Genomic DNA, 23,724 nt, shown 5'->3' with positions numbered 1-23,724 from the left:
TGGGTCTATAGTAGGTAGCTTATTTCTGCATGCGATAGCGAAGAGGGCGTGCGGGGGGGTCGGAGGTGCTCGCGGCGATAGAGTTGAGAGGGGAATCCGGGCTGGCCGTCGGAGCGGGAACGGGTGGGGCGCCGTCCGGTCGAGACGGAAAAGCAGCCGGCGAAGAGGAGGAGGGGGCGGCGGAGCCGACGGTGTTCGAAGACGAGGAAAGCGGCGAATGCTGCTGCTGCAGGAAGCGCGCCCTCTTCATGGGCGTATCGGCAAGGGCCGGGGGCGATCGCTTAGGCGGCGGCGTGACGGGGTCGAGGGTTTGCGGGGCCGGGGCCGAGGAAAGGGGGGGCGGCGCGGTCGAGGCCGGCGCAGCAACAGAGTATAAGGCGGCGCGGACGGAATCGAAGGTAGATGAGGCGGATTGGGTCTGGCGCCAAAGGGGCGTCGCGAGGGGGGAAGCCGAGGCGGCGGCCGCCGCCGAGGGCCTCTCGACAAAGGTCCAGCTGTCCGGGACGACGATAAAAACGTAATCGCGCTCTGAGCCCGGGGGACAGAGCATAACGCGGTGGTCGAGAAGGCCGACGACCTTTCCGGTGCAGGTAAAGGGGACGCCAGGTAGGAAGGAAGAGTTAGGCTTTTCAGCGATTTTCTTGCATAGCACGGCCCAAGGGTTAACGTAGATGGTAAAGATAACAAAGACCTCGAAGGGGTGGTAGCCCTTAAAGGGAATCCTGTCCGGCAGGCCAGGGGCGATGTAGGTCGTGAGCCGGACGAAGCCGCAGCAGCGGAGCTGGTCGGGCACGAGACCAGGCAGGAAGTCTGGACATAGGAGGTCGAGGCCAGGCCCGGCTACTACGCCATGGAAGGAGACAACGGGAGGCGTAGACGGGAACTGGCTGCCGGAGGCCAAGAAGCGCGGCAGGATGCTGAGGGGCAAGGTCAGCGGGGCGGTGGGTGAGGAGGCGCATTAAAATAAAAAGGGGAGGGGGGGGGGAAGGCTGGTAACCTTGGTCGGGGACGATAAGGGCGGGCACGGTGTAGACAATAGTATCGTCCGGGCCGGCCTCGAGGCCGTCGCGGCGCTCCACCTCCCAGGGAGGGCATAGGGGTAAACGCGGCCGCTCATAAAGAACCACTGCTCGGACCAGTCCGTATCAACGACTGGCTGGCCGTAGATGGAGAGGTTTAGGCTAAAAAAGAGAGAGGGCCCCAGGTCGTCGCTCCCGGCCCGGAGGGGTGCGTACTCTGACTCTAGCAGCCACGAGGGCACCGGCAGGAGGACGCGGGCGATAGCCTCGGCGTTAAGGCCCCTAATGCGGTGCTCGTCCTGATGGGCGAACCTCGCGGGGCAGTCGGGCTGGGCGAAGAACATCATGGACATGTCGCCGCCCGCGCCTTTGCTAGTGACAAGGGGCTTGCGGAGGTGCGGGGCAGAGCTGTCCGCCGACGGAGACGAAGGCATGGCGAGGCCGTGTGGCGGAAGAGCAACGTTGCCGGAGCGAAGCTAGAAGCGGCGAGGAATAGGGGCAGGAGTGCTCCCTACCAATATGCCGTCTTAAGAGTTTAGTGTAGTAGGCAAGGGCTAGTGGCCGTGGTGTATATGAGAAGTCAAAGGATCCTAAACGAAGACGCAACGTAGCGTTAGCGGTAGGCTAAGATAAGGAGCCTATATAAAGGAGGTCTATAAGATGCGTATAGAAAAAATTGCGACAAGAGGAGAAGAGGAAACTTCGAAAGGCGGTCTAGTAAGATGTAGAGGGTTTTAAGACAAGCAGGACGCGCGAAGCCATGTTCCAGGAGAAGGAGGCAGACCTATTCGCAACACGTGTAAGACATGTGTTCAAAATTCAGCAGGCGAGCGTCTAGGGGCGTATTGAGGCTTTGACTGACAAGACCTAGATGACAAGACGGAAAAGTGTACCATGCAAAGCACAGGCAAGAAGAAGCTGTCTTGGCGACCTACATGTAAGGACCGGCCGAGGACGTATAGCCCGCCGCCTTTAGCGGCGAGCAATAGCGGGCGGCCTCGATAGAAAGGCGGCGCCGGTATAATGTAAAGAGCAGCGGCACGCCTGTAGACGTATTAAAGAGCTACGAGTAAGATATAGACTTTCCTAGAGGATCCTGTACGCACAGGAGGGGTGCCAGTCAGCAAGACAAGTGCAGGATGAATGGTCGAGGCAAGGACTTATACGCCGTTATTACACTTACGAGGATTTACGCCGGGAGCCCAGTAGCACCGCAAGTAGGCGGGGCCGAAGAGGGCAGCGCAAGCGAGGAAGACAAGAGGTCCGCGGGGCCTCGGTAGACCGGTGTCGCGATGAAGCCAGCTAACGGGAGGGTCCAGTCCGGAGCGGGTGACAGGGCAAGCCCGGCGCCAGAAGCCCGAGCAGCGCCGTACACAGGACCAGAGATCCGGCCGATCACAGCAGCGCCGGCACTCGGTCGCGGCGCCTCTCGGAGAGAGCAAGAAGAGGCGTCAAGGGAGGCGCCTCCGAGGCGAGGGCGGGGAAGACCGCCAGGACTAGGGAAATGGAGGATCAGCGCAGGCCGAGTCGCGCCGCGGGATATCCAGCCTCAGCCGACACCGAGTGCGGCGGCAACTTGGCTGCCGTCGACACCGAGGGCGGCGGGGCAGTGGCTGCCGCTGGGCGGGTCCAGCGCCGTCTCGGCCTCAGGGAAAAACCGGTGCGCACCGAGAGAAATCCGGCCTCTGCCCTCGCCGCCGCAGACGAGAAGTTCGGACGCTCCACGGGACATTCGGCCTAGCCGACATGGAGGGCCGCCGGTCCTTCACTGCCGTCGAACGGGATAGGTTTGGCTGCAGCCTCGGCCGAGAGCAAGGGGGCTCCGCAGGATACCTGGCCCAATGGCGCGTCGTAGGGTACCGGTGCCTTGAGGAACTCAAGGGTCTTTGCCTGAGGAACGGAAGGTTCCGAAGGTGCCTTGAGGAACGAAGAGACGAAAGGTTCTTTCTTCCGCGTCCTTCGCCACACCTCCACATCCTCTACCCCCTACGCACGGACCGCATGCCGCTCCGTGCCCACCAGCCACTCTTCACCGCCACCTGTTCTTTTTCCCCACCAACTTCCTGTTCCTGCTGCCCGTTCCCGTCCCGCTCCATCGCCGAAACGACACAGAGAAGAGGAGACACCTCCCACTCCACCCCCCACGCAGCCAACGCGCTCCTCCAAAAGACACACGCAGACGCCGGCCTCTCCATCACCGAGTCGATCCAGGGCGGAACAACCGCTTCGCCCTTCATCGCCCACACGGACGGGCGCTTCCCCACGAGGCCCGGGCCTACGCAAGAAACCGTCCAACTCCAGCGAGACTCTGTCGAGTCTGCGCTACATCACCATGACGCCCGTTTCGCTCTAAAGAGCAGGCATCGTCAACAAGATCCTGGTGCAACGAAGTTCCACGTGCCCTTCAGGTAGCAGCTCCTAGATCGTTCTACCAGGCGTTTACGGACGAGAGGACGTTGCCCATTTCTCACTGCGTCTTCTGCTATAGAAAGACCCCACCTTGCGAGCTCTCAACCATGCAGTGGAGGGGTCGATTGTCGCCCTCCCTGCTGCAGGCGACCAGGACCATCCAGAAGTGTGGCGCTTGCCTTCCGCCGCACGAGCGCGCGGGAGTTGACGTATGCCGCGAGTGTCGCGCCAGCTTCGACGGTGGACGGCTGCCCAAAGCCTGCTCGGTCAACAATATGGCCATCGGTTGCGAACATCGGTACCCTGGCGAGCTTGATGACCTCTCTCCCGTTGAGGAGAGACTCATTGCCCTGCATGCGCCCTTTGGCTATATCACCAAGTTCACGGTCGACAACAAGACCCGTTCGGGAATCAGCTACCGCAAGCACGTGAAAGGACATATCGTCGTCTTTCCGAACAAGGTGGACGATCTTGTTACCACCGTTCTTCCCCATCCCTTGCTGCAGACCATTGAGAATATCCACGTCTCTTGGAGCGGTTCGGCTAAGCCTGGCTCCGCAGACGTCAGACACCTGCTTCAGGTGCGCAAATCTCGAGTGGCGGCCGCCCTGGCGTGGCTGCAAAGGAACAACCCACTTTACGAGAATATCGCAATCGACCAGGCAGAGATGGATGGCTGGCGGTATGCCGACGGCTCCACTGTTCCGACCGTCATCATGGACCGCATGCGGAGAGAGGAACCGTCGACCGTTGAGAGGACTCAAACTGACCACATAGTCCCGGACACTGATCGAGGCTTGGAGGAAAACAGTTTCAGAAGCATCGATGAACTTGTGAGCTCGATCGATGGCACCTTCGTCGACGAGTCTCGCGACTTGGACTGTACTCTATCGACTGAGCAGACTCGACCTCTCCTGGTGAGCTGGCGACTCTTGCCCCCGCCTCGGCTGCCATCGGCCAGGAAGTTGAAACCATATGTGAGACGTCGGCATCCGCCATGTTCCTCTTGATGGACCGGCTGCCTTTGCGGATACCGATAAGCTGTCGTTTGTGGCGGGCATGGCCAACGCCAATCCGGATCCACGTGGCCGCTCTATACCATGCGTTATGCAGGTCCAAACTACGGGAGATCGGCCGTTTATCCGAGTAGAGCGTGGTGCGGACTTTGCAGACAACCTGCACGAAGATTTCTTCCCTCGAACATTTCCCAAGCTTTTTCCGTGGGGAAGGGGCGGCCCGAAATCGAAGGGCGACTCGAGTCGTAGCCGACAAAGCGACGCTGCCGACCGTCGTCCGAATCACTCTCTTCAATACTGGACCAGATACGTATTGCAACGGCATGGAGGCCGATTCGCCACCCATCCTGTGTTTTGTTTCTTAGTATTCAACACCCTCCTTCGCTCCACCAACCGCCGCATCAGCATGGTCCGTGTCGCTAAGGATTCCTTCCACAGGCTTGAGCAAGCATATGCGAACTTGACCGAGGACCGACTGAAGAGGGCCGAAGTGGAGATGCGGGAGACGAGGACTACGTCGGACCCCGACATATCGCTCTTGCTTCGCGAGCTGTCGATCTTTGGCCATGCACAGCCGCTCTCGAACGAATCCCGTTTACTTATGCGGAGGAAGATACAAGCTCTAGACATCCGCGCCGGTATGCCTGCAATCTGGATTACCATCAGTCCCAACGACATTAATAACCCGGTAAAGATGAAGCTTGCCATTCATAGGCTCCACGATTATGAGTCTGCGAAGGAGCTTTTGGCCGATCTCCGTGAAAAGTACGACAGGATCGCCCTGAGCACCATGGATCCGGTCAGCTCGGCCATCTTCTTCCACCGAGAAATATCCCTATTCTTTGAAAAGTATGTGAATACAGGCCGGGAATCGATCTTCGGGAAGATCAGCCACTACTACGCCACGGTGGAAACGAATGAGCGAGGCAGCCTCCACTTGCATGGACTCCTCTGGCTGGACGGCAACATGCGCTTACCGAACTTGATAGACGACATGGCCAATCCCGCGGAAGAAGCATATCGCGCCCAGGTGATTCGATATATAGACTCCGTCTTTCATGAGTGTCTAGATGAAGATGCCGGAAAAGCCGTGCGACAGGAGAGGAAGCCCATCGATCCCGTGGAGGAGGTCATGACCAGCACCTCGGCTCTCACTGCGGCTTTTGAAGACGAATCCAATTTTATCGCATACTGTTGCCGCGCATTCCCACACATACACCTGCCTTAAGTATTCTTTGAAGGGGGTCATCGACCGGGGGGCAGATCAACAGAGACGGACAGCCTGCCGCTTCAAGGCACCGTGGAAGATCGTCGAGCAGACAGGATTCACTGAGGATGGCTTGCTTCAGATTCGGCGCAACCATCCACTCGTCAACCGGTATAACAAGTCGTTGGCGGTCGGCCTTCGCCACAATCACGACGTCTCGATGATCTTGACCAAGACCAAGGGCCTGGCCATGGTGTACTACATCACGAACTACGCCACCAAACTGGATACGCCAATGTGGAAGCGCATTGCTCTCGCCACCGAGGTTGCCCGCCAACTTCGCGAAGCCGGTCGTCCGACGTCTCGCGCGCCAGGTCCCGCCTTGCCCGACGAGAGGCACCAGGCGGTATTGAACGAAAGCCGTCAATTCCTGATGAGAACGGCAAATCGCATCTTCTCCGAGCGACAACTCTCGGCTGTCGAGGTTTGTTACCACCTCCTTGGATATGACACCGACTTTACCAACGTGCCGCATTGGTCCTTCTTGAACTTGACGGCCCTATACTGACAATCTTTCGGCTATGGGCGCATCTCCGCCATCAGGCCGGCGAGCTCACGGACGCCGAACAGCCCCAGAGACAATCCTCTGAGGCAAGGAGGGCGAACCCTATTATGCCTGGAGGCGTACGCCTACCGCGGTCATGTTCTACAAGACTTATGCCTGTATGACTACATGTCAATGATTCACTTGGTGCGTCGAAATGGTCGGAGTGAAGACGACTCTCACATTTTTCTCGATGGGCAGGATTCCGACTGTGACGGCTGGATGCAAAAGCTTCGACGGCCAGACCAGTACGCCGTCCCGATCTTCCAAGGATACATCAGCGACGACCACGAGGACGATCACCCAGTCTATATTAAGCGGTACGCTCTAACCCCCGGCACCGTTTTGGCTCCGTCTGACACTCTGTGTAGAAACTCTGTCCTACATTTGGCGTTATTCGTCCCTTGGGAAGACTTCATTTCTGAGAGCCTAGGTGATATAACCGACATATGGACGACGCATCGAGCGGGCCTTTGTCCCCGCCTCCGTTTCTACCTCTCTAACATTTGTCTTTTGAGAAAGTCTGCCGAAGACGCGCGTAAGGACGCGAAGCTCTGGGCCAGTCGGTCGGAGGGCGACGACACAATTGACGTTGAGTACCCGCTTGACGATGGCCGATACGAAGAAGAGCCTCCAGCGATGGCTCATCGTCAGGCCTACAGAGCTCTACCCAGATTTTGCGAAATGCCGTGCGGGACACGGACGCCACAAAAGACTCACCCGTCCTTGGAGGTTTAATACACGATCTGTGCGAAGAGAACCCGGCTGGAGAAGAGCAACCTTTGTCCAACGTCAAGAGGATCTGTACCGGAATATGCCCCATGATCAAGGTGACGCCTTGTGTCAACTCCCATATCTCGAGACGATGTCCAGGCAGCGGCCAAGGCCCAACAACTATTGCATCTTCGGATGCTAGACGACATTGAGGGTGGTTCCCAGGGGACCATGCTTTCCGCGGATGGCGCCGACATCGACGATACGCTAGCTCGCTACGGCGATACGGAGTCCCCTGCTGGGCTCCCGGGCAGCGACCTCAATGAACGAGGCCTCGGATGCTTGTCGACGTCAGTCCGGCAACTAGCTTCGCGGAGATGGGACACACCGCCGCGGCCAGCTTTACACTGAACTATCTACAGACCATGGCCCTTCAACTCGTTTGCCTGTTTCTGGACAAGTATGCTGCCAATCCGGACTCAGCGGGTCAGCATCTTCAATACACCGGCGGGCCGGGTGGCACGGGAAAGTCGAGGATTATCGATGCCCTGAAGGACGTGTTCGCGGCGAGGAACCAGCCGCATCTTCTGCAGATAACCGGCACGTCGGGCAGTTCGGCGGCCCAGATTGGCGGCACGACCATCCACTCGGCCTGTGGGTTAGATTCCCATCGCGATCCAAACAAACCGCCTCCCCCCTTCTCGGAGGCGAAGAAGTGGATCTGGAAACAGAAGCTGGTACTCGTGATTGACGAGGTCAGTATGCTGGGAGGAGCCACTCTGCACAACGTCAGTCATTACCTGCAGGCACTCCGTGACTGTCCGGACGAACCGTTTGGCGGGATGCCCGTCGTTCTACTGATGGGAGACTTCTACCAGTTCGCCCCCGTGCGGGAGACAAGCCTACTGATCATCAGACCGCCGGACCGAACAGAGACCCCCTTGCGACAAGCCACCATCTCTCACCACAGCGGCTGCAGATTGTGGCATCTGTTCAAAACCGTGGTGCTCCTCGAAGACCAAGTCCGCGCACGCAACGATCCCCAGCTCCGTGCACTCCTGGATCGAGTTCGTAACGGGCGCCAGACCCAGCAAGATCTGAGCTTGCTCAATGCCAACATTGTAGGACGCTCGCAAATCACCTTCCACGATGGTTTGCGCGCTATAACGCCGCTGAACCGCACCCGGTGGGCCCTCAACATGGAAGCTGTTGTGGGCTGGGCGCGCTTCAACAGGCAGCACATCCGTATCTTTGTCTCGACTCACACCTGGCGCAACGGCACGCTGTCTCCAAACCTCATAGCGCGAACCATCGGACAAGGCGACGACTCTGCCTGCAAAGTCCCCGGCGTCTTCTTCTACGCCCAGGGCATGCCCGTGGTTGTGAACAAGAACATCTACACTGGCCTGAAGGTGGTGAATGGGGCTGACTTTACTGCCGTGGACGTGATAATCGATCCCAATCACCCGGGATACTGCTTGGCAGATGACGTGACCATCCACTTCGGGCCGCCGCTCGGCATTCTTCTGCAGTCCGAGGAGACGAAGACCTTGGCGATACCGTCCCTCCCGGTGGGGACAGTACTTATCCGGCCCATGTCGCATACACTTGATTCGACTAACTCTCACTTCAAGTTCTTATCCGCAAGATGCACGCGACGTGGACTGCCCGCTGTACCAGCGTTCGTTCTCACTGATTACAAAGCCCAGGGTAAAACATTCGTCGAAGTACTGTTGGAGCTGCGTGGAAATCGTGTGACCAATGGTGAACCCTCCAAGTGCGATTTTACGAGCCTCTATGTGCAACTATCCAGGTGCACCTCGCTTCGGGGCATCAAGCTTCTTAATCCCGTGAGACACCATGACTTCATTGGCAATGGGCTCGATCAGGCCATTCTTGATGGAATGCAGAGACTCAAGAACTTGGCCGCGGAAACGAGACGGTTATACAAGGACCAAGGTTTCGAAAAGTAGTGCTAGTATACTAACCATCCTTATAGTTTGACCTTTCGCACGTCGTAACGCGGCACGTAGACGTCCTACACTTCATAAGGTGACCGGACCGCACGCCAGTCGTCCGGATCTCGCCCTCCCTTCCCAGGACGTAAGCGCTTTTGCTCCTCACAATAATTTACCCACCATTCCTCGAACGCCTGGCGGCTGTAAAGCCACCTCGGCGGCCCGTCTCCTTCCCCGAACAGGTCCAGGATATGGTCGCAGAACATCCACACTCCTTCGAGATGCTGCGGATAAAATGGCTTCCTGTCCTTACGCGCGACCACGACGGTGCCAACTTGTGACTGCCAGTCTGGAGGTGCAAACCCGGAGTTGGCATCAATATTGAGGTACGTAGCAATCTGGTTGTCGAGGTCTGCCTCGTTGACGGACTGAGTCCCCGTCCGATCCAGGACCAGCGGGACCTCGATGAGCCCTGGGACGGACGGCACCGACTGCGAAAACACGACATGATTCGCAGGGATTGTAGTGGCAGACCAAAGGGGAAACTTGCGTTTCTCGGCCTCACATCGGACAATGACAGCTTCGACATGCCCCGACTTGCTGTGCGTTTCCCTCAAACCTGATGTACCCATCGGCGGGGAGGCATGCGTGGGCGGCGGGGTGGGTTTTGCTGCTGGCGCTTGCTGGGGCGATGCCTCTGGCTCCGAATCGGTGTCGATGTTGTCCCACTTTGAGTAATCAATCGGAGGCATTGAGTCGATTCTTAACAAACTGTTACACTTTACTGCATGATTCGCGAACAGTTCAGACTCCTTTGCCCTTCGAGATGATGGCCCCTTACAAGTTACCTCCGCGTTCTTACCCCGCCCGCCCTCAACCCACCTTGTTGTGGCGGGGTAAAATGGCGTCCAAGCAGCCACACTACCGGGAGCAAGCCTCATCGTCTCAGCAGACCTGCCAGTGTGGAACCAAATTCAGTCCCGTTCCTCAAGGCATTGGCGGACCCTGAAAGGGGCCGGTCTCCTGTGTGCACGGAAGGTTCCGAAGGTTCTTCCTTCCGCCCCCTCCTTCCCACCCCCCCCCGCGACGCACGGTTCGCTCCCTGAGCCCGACTTTGCAAGCCCCCTCGACACCGCCACAGAAAGCCACCCTTCTTGTCTCGATGTCGGTGTCTCACTCCCCCGATTTGCTTTTGTTTACGTCCTGCTTTTTTTTTTTACGTCCTCCCCCCGCTGCCCCTCACCGCTCCTGCTTTTATCAACCGGCCAGATGAACAGCCCGCCAGATCTCCGTACCACACCCCCAAGACGGACCAGACGAACCGTATAGGGAAAATAGGGAATTCCGGAAAGTAGCCACCCCGATGTGAATTCTGCTGCTGCCGGGCCGGCGAGGAAGCCGCCATGACTGTAGTAGACCCCCGCCTTCTCGACGACGGCCGCCTCGGTGCGATGGTGGGCTATGTGGCCTGCGTAAAAATCATCTCTCGGCTGCCCTCGCCTGGGCATTCATGGTACCAGCAGATCTTTCCACGACTACCTCGACGATGTCCCGCCGAGAGCCGGTCAGAGTTTCCCCTGACGAGGTGCGACGTACTTTAGAAGTCCTAGAACGGCGACGTATTTTAGAAGTCCTAGAACGTCGGAACAACCGACGACGCCCACCTCGACAGCATAGGGTTACCGTTCCGGAAGATGAGCTCGCCCGCACGATGGCCGCCATCACGCAAGAACAGGCCGAGGGACGCTCACGGGCAAGAGCCGCAAGGCTACGAATGCAGGAGCATGCGGACGAGCGCGAAGAGACGCCGCCGACGCTGCCACTCGTCATTCCCGAGGGAATGGTCCGTGACCCACAGGGTTCCCCGTCCGAAGACTGCCCGAGGCATCGACCTCCGCCGCCTGCACGACCGATTCCGCACACCCCCTCCCCTCGAAAACGCGCCCGGGACCCACAAACGGAAGGACTTCCGACTCCGCCACCCACGAGGCCGGACCGACCCCGGAAAAGAACGAGGCCGTCGCACGACAACGCCCGGCTCCAACGAGAGTCCCTCAAGACCATTCTTGAACACCATGAATCTCGTTTTCGCGACAAAGAGAAGGAATCGCTAACAAGATCTTGGTGTAAAGAGGTCCCACTGGCCCTCCAGGTGGAGACTGCGAAGTCCTTCCACCAGGCATTCGCCGACGAAAGGACGTTGCCGATTTCGCACTGCAGCTTTTGCTACAGGAAGCAACCCCCGTCCGAGCTCACCACGATCCGCTGGAGGACGCGCCTGTCCGCCCCGTTGCTGCAGGCCACGACGGCGCTCCAGGAGTGCACGGACTGTTTCCCCGCTGGCGACGACGCTGAAGCTATAGTTTGCCACGAATGCTCCGCTGCTTTGAAGAAGGGGAAGCTGCCGAAGACCTGTGCCGTCAACAATATGCACATTGGATGCGAGCACCGGTATCCCGAAGCACTTGACGGCCTCTCTCCCGTTGAGGAAAGGCTGATTGCTCTGCAGGCCTCATTCGGCTACATCACGAAGTTCATCGTCGACAACAAGACCCCGTCAGGCCTCAGCTACCGGAAGCACGTCAAGGGCCATATCGTGGTCTTTCCGAACAAGGTGGAGGACCTCGTTGCCACAGTCCTCCCTCACCCTCTTTTGGAAACCATCGAGAACATCCACGTCTCTTGGAGTGGCTCCAGCAAACCTGGCGCTGCCGACGTTGGCCACCTTCTCCAAGTGCGCAAGTCCCGCGTGAGGGACGCCCTGTCGTGGCTCCAGAAGAACAATCCGCTCTACGAGCACATCGCGATCGATCATGGCGAGATAGATGGCTGGGAGTACGCAGACGGCTCCAATGTCCCTATCCTCATCATGGACAGCATGCAGTGGGACGAGCCGTCCGTTGCCGAGAGGACGCAGACAGACCATATAGTCCCAGATACCGATCGAGGTTTGGAGGAGAACCGGTTCACGAGCATTGAAGAGATTGTTGCGTCGGCGCAAGCTCAGTCCGGTCACGACTCCAGCCTTGCCGAGGGTACTCTGCCGAACGAACAGGACCCGCGCTTGTCGGGTGACGCCCGTACCTCCACCCCAGGACCGGAGGGTGCCGGCAGTGATGGTGACATTATCCTAGAAACGACATCGTCCGGGATGTTTCCTCTTGACGGGCCAGTGGCTTTCGAAGAGGCTGATAAGCTTTCATTTCTAGCCGGCGCCATCCGGACGATCCGGGCTCGAGGTGCCGACGAGGCTGAGCCGTGCGCGATGCACGTCCAGGGCACGGGAGCGCAGCCGTTCATCCTGGTGGAACGAGGTGCAGACTTTGCGGACAGCCTGCACGAGGACTTCTTCCCGCGCACCTTCCCGAAGCTTTTCCCCTGGGGCAGAGGTGGCCCGAAGGCGCTGCACGCGTCGGACCTCCAGCAGCAGCAGGCTCCGGCGGCCGCCGGGCTCCATGTGAACCTGAACCACTCGCTCAGTTACTGGGCCAGATACGTGCTGCAGCGACATGGGGGACGGTTTGCCAGCCACCCCGTCTTTTGTTTTCTCGTCTTCAACATCCTCCTCCGCTCTTCTAACCGCCGCATCAGCATGATGCGCACGACAAAGGGCTCTTTCGAGAGGGTTGAACGAGTTTACGAAACCCTGACAGCGGACCGACTGAAGAAGGCCGAGGACGAGATGCGAGAAACAAGGAAGACGACGGACCCCGACGTGGCGTTCCTGCTCCGGGAGTTGTCCATCTTCGGCCATGCGCAGCCGCTCTCCAACGAAACGCGACTGCTCATGCGCAGGAAGATACAAGCAATTGACATCTGGACCGGCACACCCGCAATTTGGTTCTCCATCAACCCCAACGACATCAACAACCCGGTCAAGATGCGGCTCTCCATCCACAGGCTCCACGACTATCACGCGGCGAAGGACCTATTGGCGGATCTCCGAGGGAAATACGACAGGATTGCCCTCAGTATCATGGACCCGGTCAGCTCTGCCATCTTCTTCCATAGAGAAATATCTCTCTTCTTCGAAAAATACGTCCGAACAGGCCAAGAGTCGATCTTCGGGAAGGTGAGCCACTATTATGCAACGGTGGAGACGAACGATCGTGGCAGCCTGCACCTGCACGGACTCCTGTGGTTGCACGGCAACATGGAGCTGCCGTCGCTCATCGACGACATCGCCGACCCTCGAGAGCACGAGTACCGTGCCCGAGTGGTGCGCTACGTGGACTCGGTCTTCCATGAGTGCTTGGATGAGGACGCCGGAAAGGCCGTTCGCCAGCAGCGGAAGCCGATCCACCCCGTCGAGGAGATGATGAACGACACCGAGGCCCTGTCTGCGGCCTTTGACGCCGAGGCCAACTTCATCGCGCACTGCTGCCAGGTCCATTCCCACACCTACACCTGCATCAAGTATTCTCTGAAGGGCCTCGCCGACCACGACGCGGACAGGTGCAGGCGAGCGGCTTGCCGGTTCAGAGCACCCTGGAAGATTGTCGATGCGACGGGGCTGACTGACGACGGCCTGCTCGCCATCCGTCGCAACCATCCGCTCGTCAACCGGTACAACAAAGCGATGGCGGTTGGCCTCCGCCACAACCACGACGTATCCATGATCTTGACGAGGACCAAGGGCCTGGCCATGGTGTTTTACATCACCAACTATGCCACAAAGCTGGACACGCCCATGTGGAGACGAATCGCCCACGCGGCCGACGTCTTCCGACAGCTTCGCGAAGATGCCGTGTCGAGGCGTGACGCATCCGCGCCAGCCGACCGGGGCACCCAACCTGCAGTGCTGAACCAGAGCCGTCAGTTTCTGATGAGGGTGGCGAATCGGATATTTTCCGAGAGACAGCTCTCGGCCGTGGAGGTATGTTACCACATGCTCGGCTACCAGACGGACTTCACCAACGTCCCGCACTGGTCCTTCCTGAACCTGACCGCGCTGTATTGGTCGGCCTTTCGGAGATGGAAACACCTCCGCCGCCAGGCTGGCGAGGAAACGGAGGGGGAGGAGCCACCAGAGACTGTGCAGCTCAGGGAGGGCGGGCGGACCCTGTTGTGCTTGGATGCTTACGCCTGCAGAGGCCATGTGCTGAGAAATATTTGCCTGTACGACTACATGTCCATGGTCACCCTGGTCCGTAACCGTGGCCGGGGCGAGGACGAGAGCCACATCTCCCTCGAGGGGCCTTCTCCAGGCTGCCGTGAGTGGTTTCAGAAGCTCCGCCGACCTCACGAGTACGCCGTGCCGATCTTCCAAGGTTTCATCAGCGACGACCACCGGGACGAGCACCCGGTATACTTCAGACGGTACGCTGCTCGTCCGCACTGGTGAATCCGATGCCCCTCTCTCACATGCCGAGCAGAAACTCTGTTCTCCATCTGGCCCTATTCGTGCCTTGGGAGCGCTTCCTTCCCACCACGCAGGGCGATATCACCGATATATGGCTCGGGTACGAAGCCTCCCTCTGTCGCAGGCTGCGTTTTCACGTCTCGAACATCTCTCTCCTGAGCAAGTCCGCCGAGGACGCGCGCAAAGACGCAAAGCTCTGGGCCAGCCGATCAGAAGGCGACGACACCGTCGACATAGACTTTCCTCTTGATGAGGACGACGACGGCGAAGAGCGTGCAACAGTCGCTGAGCATCATCAGAATTTCGCGGCTTTGCTCCATACTCTGTACAATGCCGTGAGAGATTCCGATGCCACGAGAGGCTCTCCAGTCTTGGCGAATTTCATCCGGGATCTGCGTGAAGAGACTTTGGCATCGGAGGATAAGCCATTTATGCAATGTCCCGAGGGCTTCTATCAGCAAATCCGCCGCGCTCAGGACGCTCCCTTGTGCCAGTCTCAGACTCTTTCCGTAGAGGATGTCCAGGCCGCCGCGAAGGCCCAGGAGCTACTCCATCTCCAGATGCTGGACGAGATTGAGACTGGTCCACAGGGTGGCCCTCATCGCGCGCCTAACGCCGATATAGACGATCTGCTTGCCCGCCACTATGATGCTGAGCTTCCGCTGCCGCATCGGAGTCAAGGCACAGCCACACGTGGTCCTCGAATGCTTGTTGATGTAAACATGGCAACTAGCTTCACGGAATTAGGCCACCTGGCCGTCTCAGACTATACCCTCAACCCTCTGCAGACAAGGGCCCTTCAACTGGTGTGCAGGTTCTTGGACACGTACTCCGCGGATCCCGATTCGGCGTGTCAGCATCTCCAGTACACAGGAGGCCCGGGCGGCACGGGCAAATCCAGAGTCGTCGAGGCCCTGAAATGGGTCTTTTCCGCAAGGGGACAGCCACATCTTCTCCAGATCACGGGAACCTCGGGGAGCGCAGCGGCACAGATCGGTGGCACGACCTTGCATTCCGCCTGTGGGCTGGATACCCGCCGCTCCGCCGACAAACGAATCCCCCTTTTCTCCGAGGCCAAGAAGTGGGTGTGGAAGCAGAAGCTGGTCCTTGTGATCGACGAGGTTAGCATGCTTGGAGGCGCTACTCTTTACGAGGCCAGCTGTCGTCTCCAGTCGCTCCGCGACTGCCCAGACAGGCCCTTTGGCGGTATTCCTGTTGTTCTGTTGATGGGTGACTTTTATCAGTTCGCCCCAGTACGTGAGACGAGCCTCCTAGTGGACCGAATGGCGGATCCCCTCTCCGCCCGTCTGAACCAAGCCACCATTTCCCACCACCGCGGATTCCGTCTGTGGCTCATGTTCAAGACCGTGGTTCTTCTCGAAGAACAGGTCCGCGCACGCGACGACCCTGAGCTAGGCGCTCTTCTGGACCGAGTGCGACACAGTACTCAGACGTGGCAAGATCTGGACCTGCTGAATACAAAGCTGATCGACCGCTCCGATATTACCTTCAGTAACGGCTTGCGCGCCATAACACCTCTCAACCGCAACCGATGGAGCCTCAATATGGAAGCCGTTGTCGACTGGGCGCGCTTCAATGAGAGGCACATCTCCGTCTTCGTGTCAACCCACACCTGGAGAAGAGCGGGCCAGTCCCAATATGAGATCGCACAGGCGGTCGAGCAAGGGGATGACTCCAAATGCAAGATTCCAGGCATTTTCTTCTATGCCCAGGGGATGCCTGTTGTTGTCAACAAGAATTTATACACTGGCTTGAAAGTTGTCAATGGAGCAGAGTTCACCGCGGCAGACATCATCCCCGATCCGAAACACCCAGGATACCGTCTTGCGGACGACGTCACCATACACTTCGGTCCGCCGCTAGGCATCCTATTACAGTCAAGCGACACGGCGAGCTTGGCAGTCCCCGTCCTGCCGGCGGAGATGGTGCTCGTCCGCCCTATCTCGCACATTCTCGAACCAGCTGATTCCCGCTTCAAGTTCTTGTCGACGAAATGCACCCGACGAGGTCTGCCGGTTGTTCCGGCCTTTGTTCTCACCGATTATAAATCTCAGTCAAAAACCTTTGCCGACGTACTCTTGGAGCTGCGGGGGAATCGCGTGACCAATGGCGAACCCTCCAAGTGCGATTTTACCAGTCTCTACGTTCAGTTGTCCAGGGGTACGACTCTTCGAGGCATTAAGCTTCTCAGCCCTGTGCGGCCCCAGGACTTCATTGGCAACAAACTGGATCAGAAAATGGTAGATGCAATGCAGAGGCTTGAGAACCTGGCCTCGGAGACCAAACGGGTTTACGAGGGCCCGGGATTGTGATACATGGCCCCCCCTGCCGTCCTGTCAAATGCCAGCTCGGAATTGGCGCCACATTATCCGTGTCCATGGATCGATGGATGGACACCCTGCAGGAAAACCGTGGTGCCTACTGCCTAGTTTCTTCGTACTTCTCAAGGCCATTCATCTCAACATTACCAATGGGCGGTTGAAATTGACGAATCACCACGATAAGCTGGGTACCGGAGCTGAATTCATTGATTGGTCGATTGGTCCGTGCGCTAGATGCGCCGATCTTCGAGACATGCGGTGGGTCCGTGCCCCACCAGCCACAACCGCGATTCCTGCGACACTTCGAAAGCAACTGCAGACCTCCATCAAACTCACAAACTGAAAGGGCCGTTCCGAAGGTTTGATGGCGGGCCCGTAGGGACCGGTCTCCTGTCTTCCGCCCCGTCCTTGACGAAGCTCGGGCCACTCAACGATCCGTGCTGGCTGCGCCTCACGCACCAGCCACAAGCCACACAGCTGGCCAAACTTCATCGACGGGGCAGGAGCCTCTTCCTTCTGTGTGCCCGGGTTACAGGCGGCCTCACACATATGCCTTGAGGAACGAAGAGACGAAAGGATCCTTCTTCCGCCCCCTCCGTAAACACGGACCGCTTGCTGCCCCGTGCACTTCCCAGCCACTCTTCACCGCCACCTGCCCTGACCCTGGCCAAGCCACCACTTCTTCTCTCCCCGGGCCGCCCGCTCCGGCCCCTCTCTTCCCGGGCCGCCTGGCTCCTCCCGTCGTGACCGCCATCTCCTGCCAGCGGGACCGTTCCGGCCCCTCTATCTACCCGGGCCGCCTATCCGCTCCGACCATGCTCCGGCCGGTCGGCGGGATAGGGCCCCTGCCCACGGGCCACATCGGAAGGACCGTCCGGCGAGAACCGTCCAATCCTGCGAGAGACATGGATACTGGCCCCTCACTTCGTGACCGCCATCTCCTACCAGCCGGACCAAAGGTCTTGATCATGACCTAAGCACTCCGTAAGCCCTCTGATCTTCCAACGCCGGATTCTGGCTGGGCGCCGGTAACAGACCATTCCCCTCCCACGTCCTCCCAGCTCTCGTTCGCAGCACCATGTCGCGAGAACACCCAGCCACTGTCGCACCCGAAGAGGTTCGTCCTCACCGATTACAAAGCCCAGGGTAAAACGTTCGTGGAAGTACTGTTGGAGCTGCGTGGAAATCGTGTGACCAATGGTGAACCCTCCAGGTGCGATTTTACGAGCCTCTATGTGCAACTGTCCAGGTGCATCTCGCTTCGGGGCATCAAGCTTCTTGGTCCTGTGAGACACCATGATTTCATTGGCAATGGGCTGGATCCGGCCATAATTGATGGAATGCAGAGATTCAAGAACTTGGCCGCAGAAACGAGAGGGTTATACGAGGACCAAGGTTTCGAAAAGTAGTGGTAGATTACTAACCATCCCGATAGTTTGACCTTTTGCATGTCGTAACGCGGCAGGTAAACGTCCTACACTTCATAAGGTGACCGGACCGCACCCCAGTCGTCTGGATCTCGATCCCCTCCCTTCCCAGAGCGCAAGTGCTTTTGGCTTTCACAATAATTCACCCACCATTTCTCAAACGCGTGGCGGCTGTAGAGCCATCCCGGCGGCCCGTCTCCTTCCTCGAACAGATCCAGGATATAGTCGCAAAACATCCACACACCTTCAAGATGCTGCGGATAAAATGGCTTCCCGTCCTTGCGCGTGACCACGACGGTGCCAACTTGTGACTGCCATTCTGGAGGTGCAAACCGGAGTTGGCTTCAATACTGAGATACGTAGCAATCTGGTTGTCGAGGTTCGGCCCTGTTGACCTAGGATGATTTGCAGATGGAGAAACAATCTTCTCAAAGCACACCACGATCGGCCAGCTTCTACTCGATCTGCGGTGCTGTCGACCAACTAAGCCTATCCCTTCACCGCCGACCAAGCATGGCTGCTGACCTGTCCATATGCGACTCCATCCTCTGCTTTACCCTGCTCCATCGCAACCATCATTTGCCTCATCGCCGTCCCACTTGTCCCGCCCGGAGCTCGACCATACACGGACTCAGCAAACATCCGAAGCTGCATCGGGAATCGTGAATCCCCATATTGCTCGATGATGTCGCTCTTTTCCACCGCGCATCGTAGGTCGTGCCATTGCGACGGGGTCATGCCGAGTGTCTCACACTCTTTCTTCTTCTTTGCATCCCACCACGGCGGCAGTAAACCGGGACAACGCTCGACGCGCCCCAGGAAGCGCTTGAAGCCACGCAGCCCATTGGCGGCACCACCATATATGCTATCCGTGTCTGCTTCGCCTTCAATGTTGTACATGTCCTCAACGCGCAGCCGGTAAGCGTCGATCAGCAACCCGTAGACATCTCTTTCCGATCGATCATGGAGCCAAGTGCGATTTTCAAGACGCGTGAATTCAAGACGTGTGAAGGGGTGGGCGACGCCGTGTTCCAACCCCTTCGGAGGCGACAAATTTGTCGTCGTAGACCCATCTTGAAACGACGTCGTGGCGTCGGCCTGTTGTTTGCTGCAAACCTTCTTGTGGGCCTTCGAGTCTGCCTTCTGGCAATCCCTGGAGCAGTACGGCGTTGTGGAACATTTCGCGCACCTCTTGAGGGCGACTTCAGGCGGCGACTTCTTGCAGCTATTGCACTCAAGGGCCATGATGACCTAATTCCGATGACCAAATCGTTGCAGGTTGCTTGTGTGAAGAGGCTGAATCAATTTGAAGCTTATTTGTGCCGCAGGGTGGAGATGAGGGGTAGGCTTAAACAGGTAAGGTGCTGTAGCGGGTCCAAGCAGCCGCACTACCCCTCTCTTCTCCAACAGACTTGTCTACGTTTAAAAACCAACCCGAATGCTCGCGCTCGGCTATGCCAACTCTCGTCCCGTTCCTCAAGGCATTGGCGGGCCCTGAAAGGGGCCGGTCTCCTGTATCGGGCTGGGGTCGGACCAGAAGGTCGCCGAGGGCTAAAGCCACGGGGCACTCCCAATCGTTCATCATCATTTGCAGCCTGCATGCCGGACGATACCATACTACACAACTAGGCACTCTCTACGATCCAATCTGAACAGCGCAATGCTGCATGTCATATCTACTGTGCCTTTGAGGAGTCCTTGAAGGGCCTTCCCCAAACTATGGAGAACTTAAGCTCGGCAAGACATCCGAGCCTTACATGGCTGCCCCCGACCTCCGGGGCCATTACCATTGTAAAGGAACTCATCATCTAGGTATGCCTGAACGGGGCAAGTTAAATTTCGCGCATCCATCCATGCTGCCACCTCTCTTTGCTCAGCTGGGATTCTCATCCCGGTGTGCGATGTGGTGAGCCAGCATTCTGCCGTAATTGCATTGTTGACCCGTTTTCGCTTTGCACCATCCGCTCTCCTCCCTTAGGGTGTGCAACAGATCCATCGCTTGGTCCATGATTATGGACATGTTGACTTGCCTTTTCCTTGTGTCTTATTTCCCATCTGTTGGTGCCCATCTGAATCTCCACGGCATTGAACGAAAAAGGACAACCCGTCTTTCTTTCCTCCCCTGTCCTCCCTGCGCGGTTACATTCCCAAACAAGCCTCTTCTTCGCAACTGGGCCTCCTGTGACTTTCGAGCATTTTTGGAAAGATCGACAAATACGAATACCGTAGCCTTGCGACTTGGCAAATTCGAAGAGCTCTCGTCTCATTTCTTTAAAAGAAGGGTAAGTGGTGCCTTCTGGAGGGAGCTTCAATAGTTGCACTTCACATCCGGCTGACAGAACAGATGCACCTCGTTTCTCTATCTGGGACTCTGTTAATCTCCATTTCTGCATCAGTCTTTTGCTCAGTTCTGCTCTGTAAAGCCTTTCCCGGTGTTGCATCGAATGCTAACCTGCTAGAAATATTGCTCCCGTCTCGTGATCTGCGGATTCCTGCGCAAGGCACGGGTCGATAGGGATGTATTGGCCGTCCACGGCCTCTAACATGCCATCATTCGCCCGACTACTTGACGAAGAATCCTTGGTGCGTTTAGATGGCGAAGCAACCGGGCTGCTGCTGAAAGGGTTTCGTCGTTTCCCCGGTTCGGCCTTTGCGTTCTGTGGAAGACTGTTTCCTCATCGTTACAGCACTGTCGAACGTAGCGTTCGATATGAAGCCGAACTCATCCGCGAGCACTACTAGGATATCTTGACCAGGCTGGAGCTCCTCCTCTAGCAGCGCAGGGTTCAGCACACCGACGATGCTGCCTCTCCCATACATCCATTTTCTGGCTGCGAAGCCGCCTTCGGGTGCGCTCTTCATCCAATCAATACGGCTTTTCCAAGGCTGCTGATCGTGTGGCAAGTACACTAGGATGTGGAACATCTGGCCGCCTTTAAATGTCGGGTCTCTGCCAAGGGGCGGTACGAGATATGTGCTACACCGGACGAAGCCACAGCACTTTAGCTGGTTAATGCTCAGCGATCCGGCCTTGAAACGGAATGTTGTCGTGTCGATGGGTCCGTGGAGGCTAGCACGCGGTGCCATGGTTGGGAAACTGCCATTCGCAAGCCTCAGAGGCCTCATCGCGATCCTAGAGGCAGGGCTGGTCAGTTCTCCCCAGGCTTGTGGGGTTGGGGTTCTGTCGGAGTGATGCTTGCACGCAGGGCTTCAACATACGGTTGAACACACATATGTCCACGGACCTGGGCTAACTTTGCGTACGAGTCTTCCCACATCCCGACAGCTGACTCGTCTCCATCTTCGACTCTGCGGCGGAAATGCAGCTGATACGGATGGAGCTGGGCGTCGAAGAAGAACCACTGGCTCTCCCACTCATCCATTTGGGGGAAGGGATACACGTGCATGGATAGCGGCACATCGACTCCATCAATCTCATCGAGGAGTTCTCCATGCTCCCCAGCCCCGTCGTCGAAGAAACTCGGCCTGACGAACTGTAGTCGGACCGCACCGACCAAGTTGTGCCCTCGGATGAGCTGCCGGTCGGTAGATGAGGCTATCTCCAGCCCCTCGAGGCTCGAGAAGAATTGTACTCCTAGGGGGTTCAGAGCTGGCTGCCCTAGCCCTGGTCCCGATGCCGACGAACGAGCCATTGATTGTCTGCTGCTGGATTCTAGCCCTTGAGGAATTCTGGGTAGAAGTTGACCTGGCGGGTACTTATGGCGATGAGGAAACGGGGTATGTCAAAAACGTCTCTGGCCCTCTTGTAAGGAGGTCTCACCATATTCTTATACGCAAATGACCCTCATCAGGCCTGACAAGACAACATTTACAGAATGCATCCTGATGATGCGAGAAGATCCCTCGCCGCACAGCTCTTGGTCATGAGTACTAATTGGTACTCATGTGATGAGCTAGGACGGCAGCGGTAACAAGTGATGCTCTACTTGTTTGTCTCCTAGATCGTTCCCAGCCTCACTTAACAGCACGTGAGAGGGCCAGACAGGGCCCCTGGCTCCAGGGTCCGACAACGACGGCATTGATCAGTTGCGTGACCCTGAAACGGGCGTCACGATGTCATTGCCCGCATCGGTCCCTGTCTATATTGCTTTTGATCCTATTCGGCTCAGCCCTACGAAAGTCAGCTGGACCTCTTACCTCACGAGACGTGATCCCAGACCAAACGCCGCGGTTGGTATGCCATCTGTCAAGCCGGGTACCCGACCTTCCGATCTCGAAGCGTCTCCGGGCACGCTTTGCGAGGTTGCCAGCTCCGTAAAGCTCTTACTCCACCGACCAAGTTACAGCTGTGCATTGACCCCCGTGCCTCCGTTGCTCCTTCCTGGCCATTCGTTCGATGATAAAACGGTGTATTTCTTCCGTTCAACCCCGATCGGTTAAGCATGGTATCCTTTTATTTGGTTATTCTTTTCTTCACTCCGTCCCTCTAGCGGGGGGTGTCAAGATTTCGCTTGAAGAGGTTCGCTCGATGGAAGATCAGGAACGCCAACCCGCGCGATACCGTGCCAGAAGGGGGCCTCGAGATGAGCCAGTTAGAGTGCTTTTCGACGAGGCGACTCTACAGGCACTCCGCGAGCCCCAGCAGGAGCCCGCTCGAATTTCGCTCGACGAAATTCGCCGTACGTTGCATGGCCTGGATCGCCAGCGAGCCGAAGAGAGCCCGCCGGGGACAAGGAGTTCCCCAGCAGGAAGCCACGGCGCTGCAGCCCGAAATGGGAAAGCCATAGTACCCTTGAGGAAATCGTCGGTACACTAGACGATCTGGAGCGACAGCGCGCCGAGGCCGGGCCCGGCCGAGGGCGAGCGATACCGAGCCGGTACGAAGGCCAAATACCCGGAAATGACCTTGCGTCCTCCCAGACGCCGCCTTCCCGCAAGCGCCGTGGCGAACGACAAGAAGGACTTCTGACTCCAGTGACTCCACCACCCTCGGGTCAAGGCCGGCCCGGAAAAGACCGAGGCTACCGCATGAGGCTGTCCAATTCCAGCAACGGTCTGTTGACGCGATTCTACAACACCGAGAGTCTTGCTTCGGTGCTCAGAAAGATGCATCGGTAGGAAGATCCTGGTGCAAAGAAGTACCCCTCGCTCTTCAGGTCGAGACCTCAAAGTCATTCTATGAGGCCTTCACAGACGAGAGAACGCTACCCATTTCCCACTGCATCTTTTGCTACAGAAAATTCCCGCCTGCGAGGCTCACCATCCTCCAATGGAGAGTGCTTAACCCCTGGTTGGTGCAGGCCACGACGGCTCTCCAGAAATGCGAGAAGTGCCTCCCATCGGATGCTGACCCTCAAGTCGATATTTGCCTGGAGTGCCGCGCTGGTTTCGAACGTGGGAAGCTGCCAAAGGCCTGCTCGGTCAACAATATGGATATCGGATGTGAGCATCGTTATCCTAAAGAACTCGACGGTCTCTCTCCTCTTGAGGAGAGACTGATTGCTCTCAAGCCCCTTCGGCTATATTACAAAGTTTACAGTTGATAACAAGACGCCGTCCGGTGTTGGTTACCGGAAACACGTGAAGGGACACATTGTCGTGTTTCTGAACAATACGAACGACCTGGTTGCCACGGTGCTCCCCCACCCGCTCCTTCAGACAGTCGAGAACATCCATGTATCTTGGAGCGGCGCCAACAGACCCAG

The 23,724-nt window shown here is 57.7% G+C and overlaps 9 protein-coding genes across 9 annotated transcripts; 5 read left to right on the top strand and 4 right to left on the bottom strand.

Annotated features, from left to right (window-relative positions):
* Nucleotides 1-19: 19 nt before the first annotated feature.
* On the bottom strand, nt 20-1,453 carry HRG_06981 (uncharacterized protein; the record flags this gene model as incomplete). The annotated part of the gene is made up of 3 exons (XM_044865452.1): nt 20-917; nt 991-1,079; nt 1,154-1,453. 3 exons carry the CDS (start codon nt 1,451-1,453, stop codon nt 20-22), a joined length of 1,287 nt encoding a protein of 428 aa, XP_044719414.1.
* Nucleotides 1,454-2,523: 1,070 nt separating this feature from the next.
* On the top strand, nt 2,524-2,760 carry HRG_06980 (uncharacterized protein; the record flags this gene model as incomplete). The annotated part of the gene is made up of 1 exon (XM_044865451.1): nt 2,524-2,760. The coding sequence occupies one exon, from the start codon at nt 2,524-2,526 to the stop codon at nt 2,758-2,760; it is 237 nt and encodes a 78-aa protein (XP_044719413.1).
* A 2,090-nt stretch (nt 2,761-4,850) lies between these two features.
* HRG_06979 (ATP-dependent DNA helicase PIF1) lies at nt 4,851-5,672 on the top strand (the record flags this gene model as incomplete). Its single annotated transcript, XM_044865450.1, has 1 exon — nt 4,851-5,672. One exon carries the CDS (start codon nt 4,851-4,853, stop codon nt 5,670-5,672), a length of 822 nt encoding a protein of 273 aa, XP_044719412.1.
* A 199-nt stretch (nt 5,673-5,871) lies between these two features.
* HRG_06978 (uncharacterized protein) lies at nt 5,872-6,993 on the top strand (the record flags this gene model as incomplete). Its single annotated transcript, XM_044865449.1, has 3 exons — nt 5,872-6,135; nt 6,457-6,575; nt 6,627-6,993. 3 exons carry the CDS (start codon nt 5,872-5,874, stop codon nt 6,991-6,993), a joined length of 750 nt encoding a protein of 249 aa, XP_044719411.1.
* Nucleotides 6,994-7,346: 353 nt separating this feature from the next.
* Nucleotides 7,347-8,942, top strand: HRG_06977 (PIF1-like helicase domain-containing protein; the record flags this gene model as incomplete). Its single annotated transcript, XM_044865448.1, has 1 exon — nt 7,347-8,942. The coding sequence occupies one exon, from the start codon at nt 7,347-7,349 to the stop codon at nt 8,940-8,942; it is 1,596 nt and encodes a 531-aa protein (XP_044719410.1).
* Nucleotides 8,943-8,962: 20 nt separating this feature from the next.
* HRG_06976 (putative ectomycorrhiza-upregulated zf-mynd domain-containing protein) lies at nt 8,963-9,679 on the bottom strand (the record flags this gene model as incomplete). Its single annotated transcript, XM_044865447.1, has 2 exons — nt 8,963-9,007; nt 9,104-9,679. The coding sequence occupies 2 exons, from the start codon at nt 9,677-9,679 to the stop codon at nt 8,963-8,965; spliced, it is 621 nt and encodes a 206-aa protein (XP_044719409.1).
* Nucleotides 9,680-10,701: 1,022 nt separating this feature from the next.
* Nucleotides 10,702-16,622, top strand: HRG_06975 (PIF1-like helicase domain-containing protein; the record flags this gene model as incomplete). Its single annotated transcript, XM_044865446.1, has 5 exons — nt 10,702-10,830; nt 11,080-11,962; nt 12,023-13,684; nt 13,727-14,246; nt 14,303-16,622. 5 exons carry the CDS (start codon nt 10,702-10,704, stop codon nt 16,620-16,622), a joined length of 5,514 nt encoding a protein of 1,837 aa, XP_044719408.1.
* Nucleotides 16,623-18,547: 1,925 nt separating this feature from the next.
* On the bottom strand, nt 18,548-19,303 carry HRG_06974 (MYND finger domain-containing protein; the record flags this gene model as incomplete). Its single annotated transcript, XM_044865445.1, has 1 exon — nt 18,548-19,303. One exon carries the CDS (start codon nt 19,301-19,303, stop codon nt 18,548-18,550), a length of 756 nt encoding a protein of 251 aa, XP_044719407.1.
* Nucleotides 19,304-20,647: 1,344 nt separating this feature from the next.
* HRG_06973 (uncharacterized protein) lies at nt 20,648-21,711 on the bottom strand (the record flags this gene model as incomplete). Its single annotated transcript, XM_044865444.1, has 2 exons — nt 20,648-21,191; nt 21,278-21,711. 2 exons carry the CDS (start codon nt 21,709-21,711, stop codon nt 20,648-20,650), a joined length of 978 nt encoding a protein of 325 aa, XP_044719406.1.
* Between the last annotated feature and the right edge of the window lie 2,013 nt (nt 21,712-23,724).

The sequence above is a fragment of the Hirsutella rhossiliensis genome, assembly GCF_020360975.1.
Source record: "Hirsutella rhossiliensis strain HR02 chromosome Unknown scaffold00007, whole genome shotgun sequence".
NCBI classification, from domain to species: domain Eukaryota; kingdom Fungi; phylum Ascomycota; class Sordariomycetes; order Hypocreales; family Ophiocordycipitaceae; genus Hirsutella; species Hirsutella rhossiliensis.
This window is presented reverse-complemented; position numbering and strand designations above follow the sequence as displayed.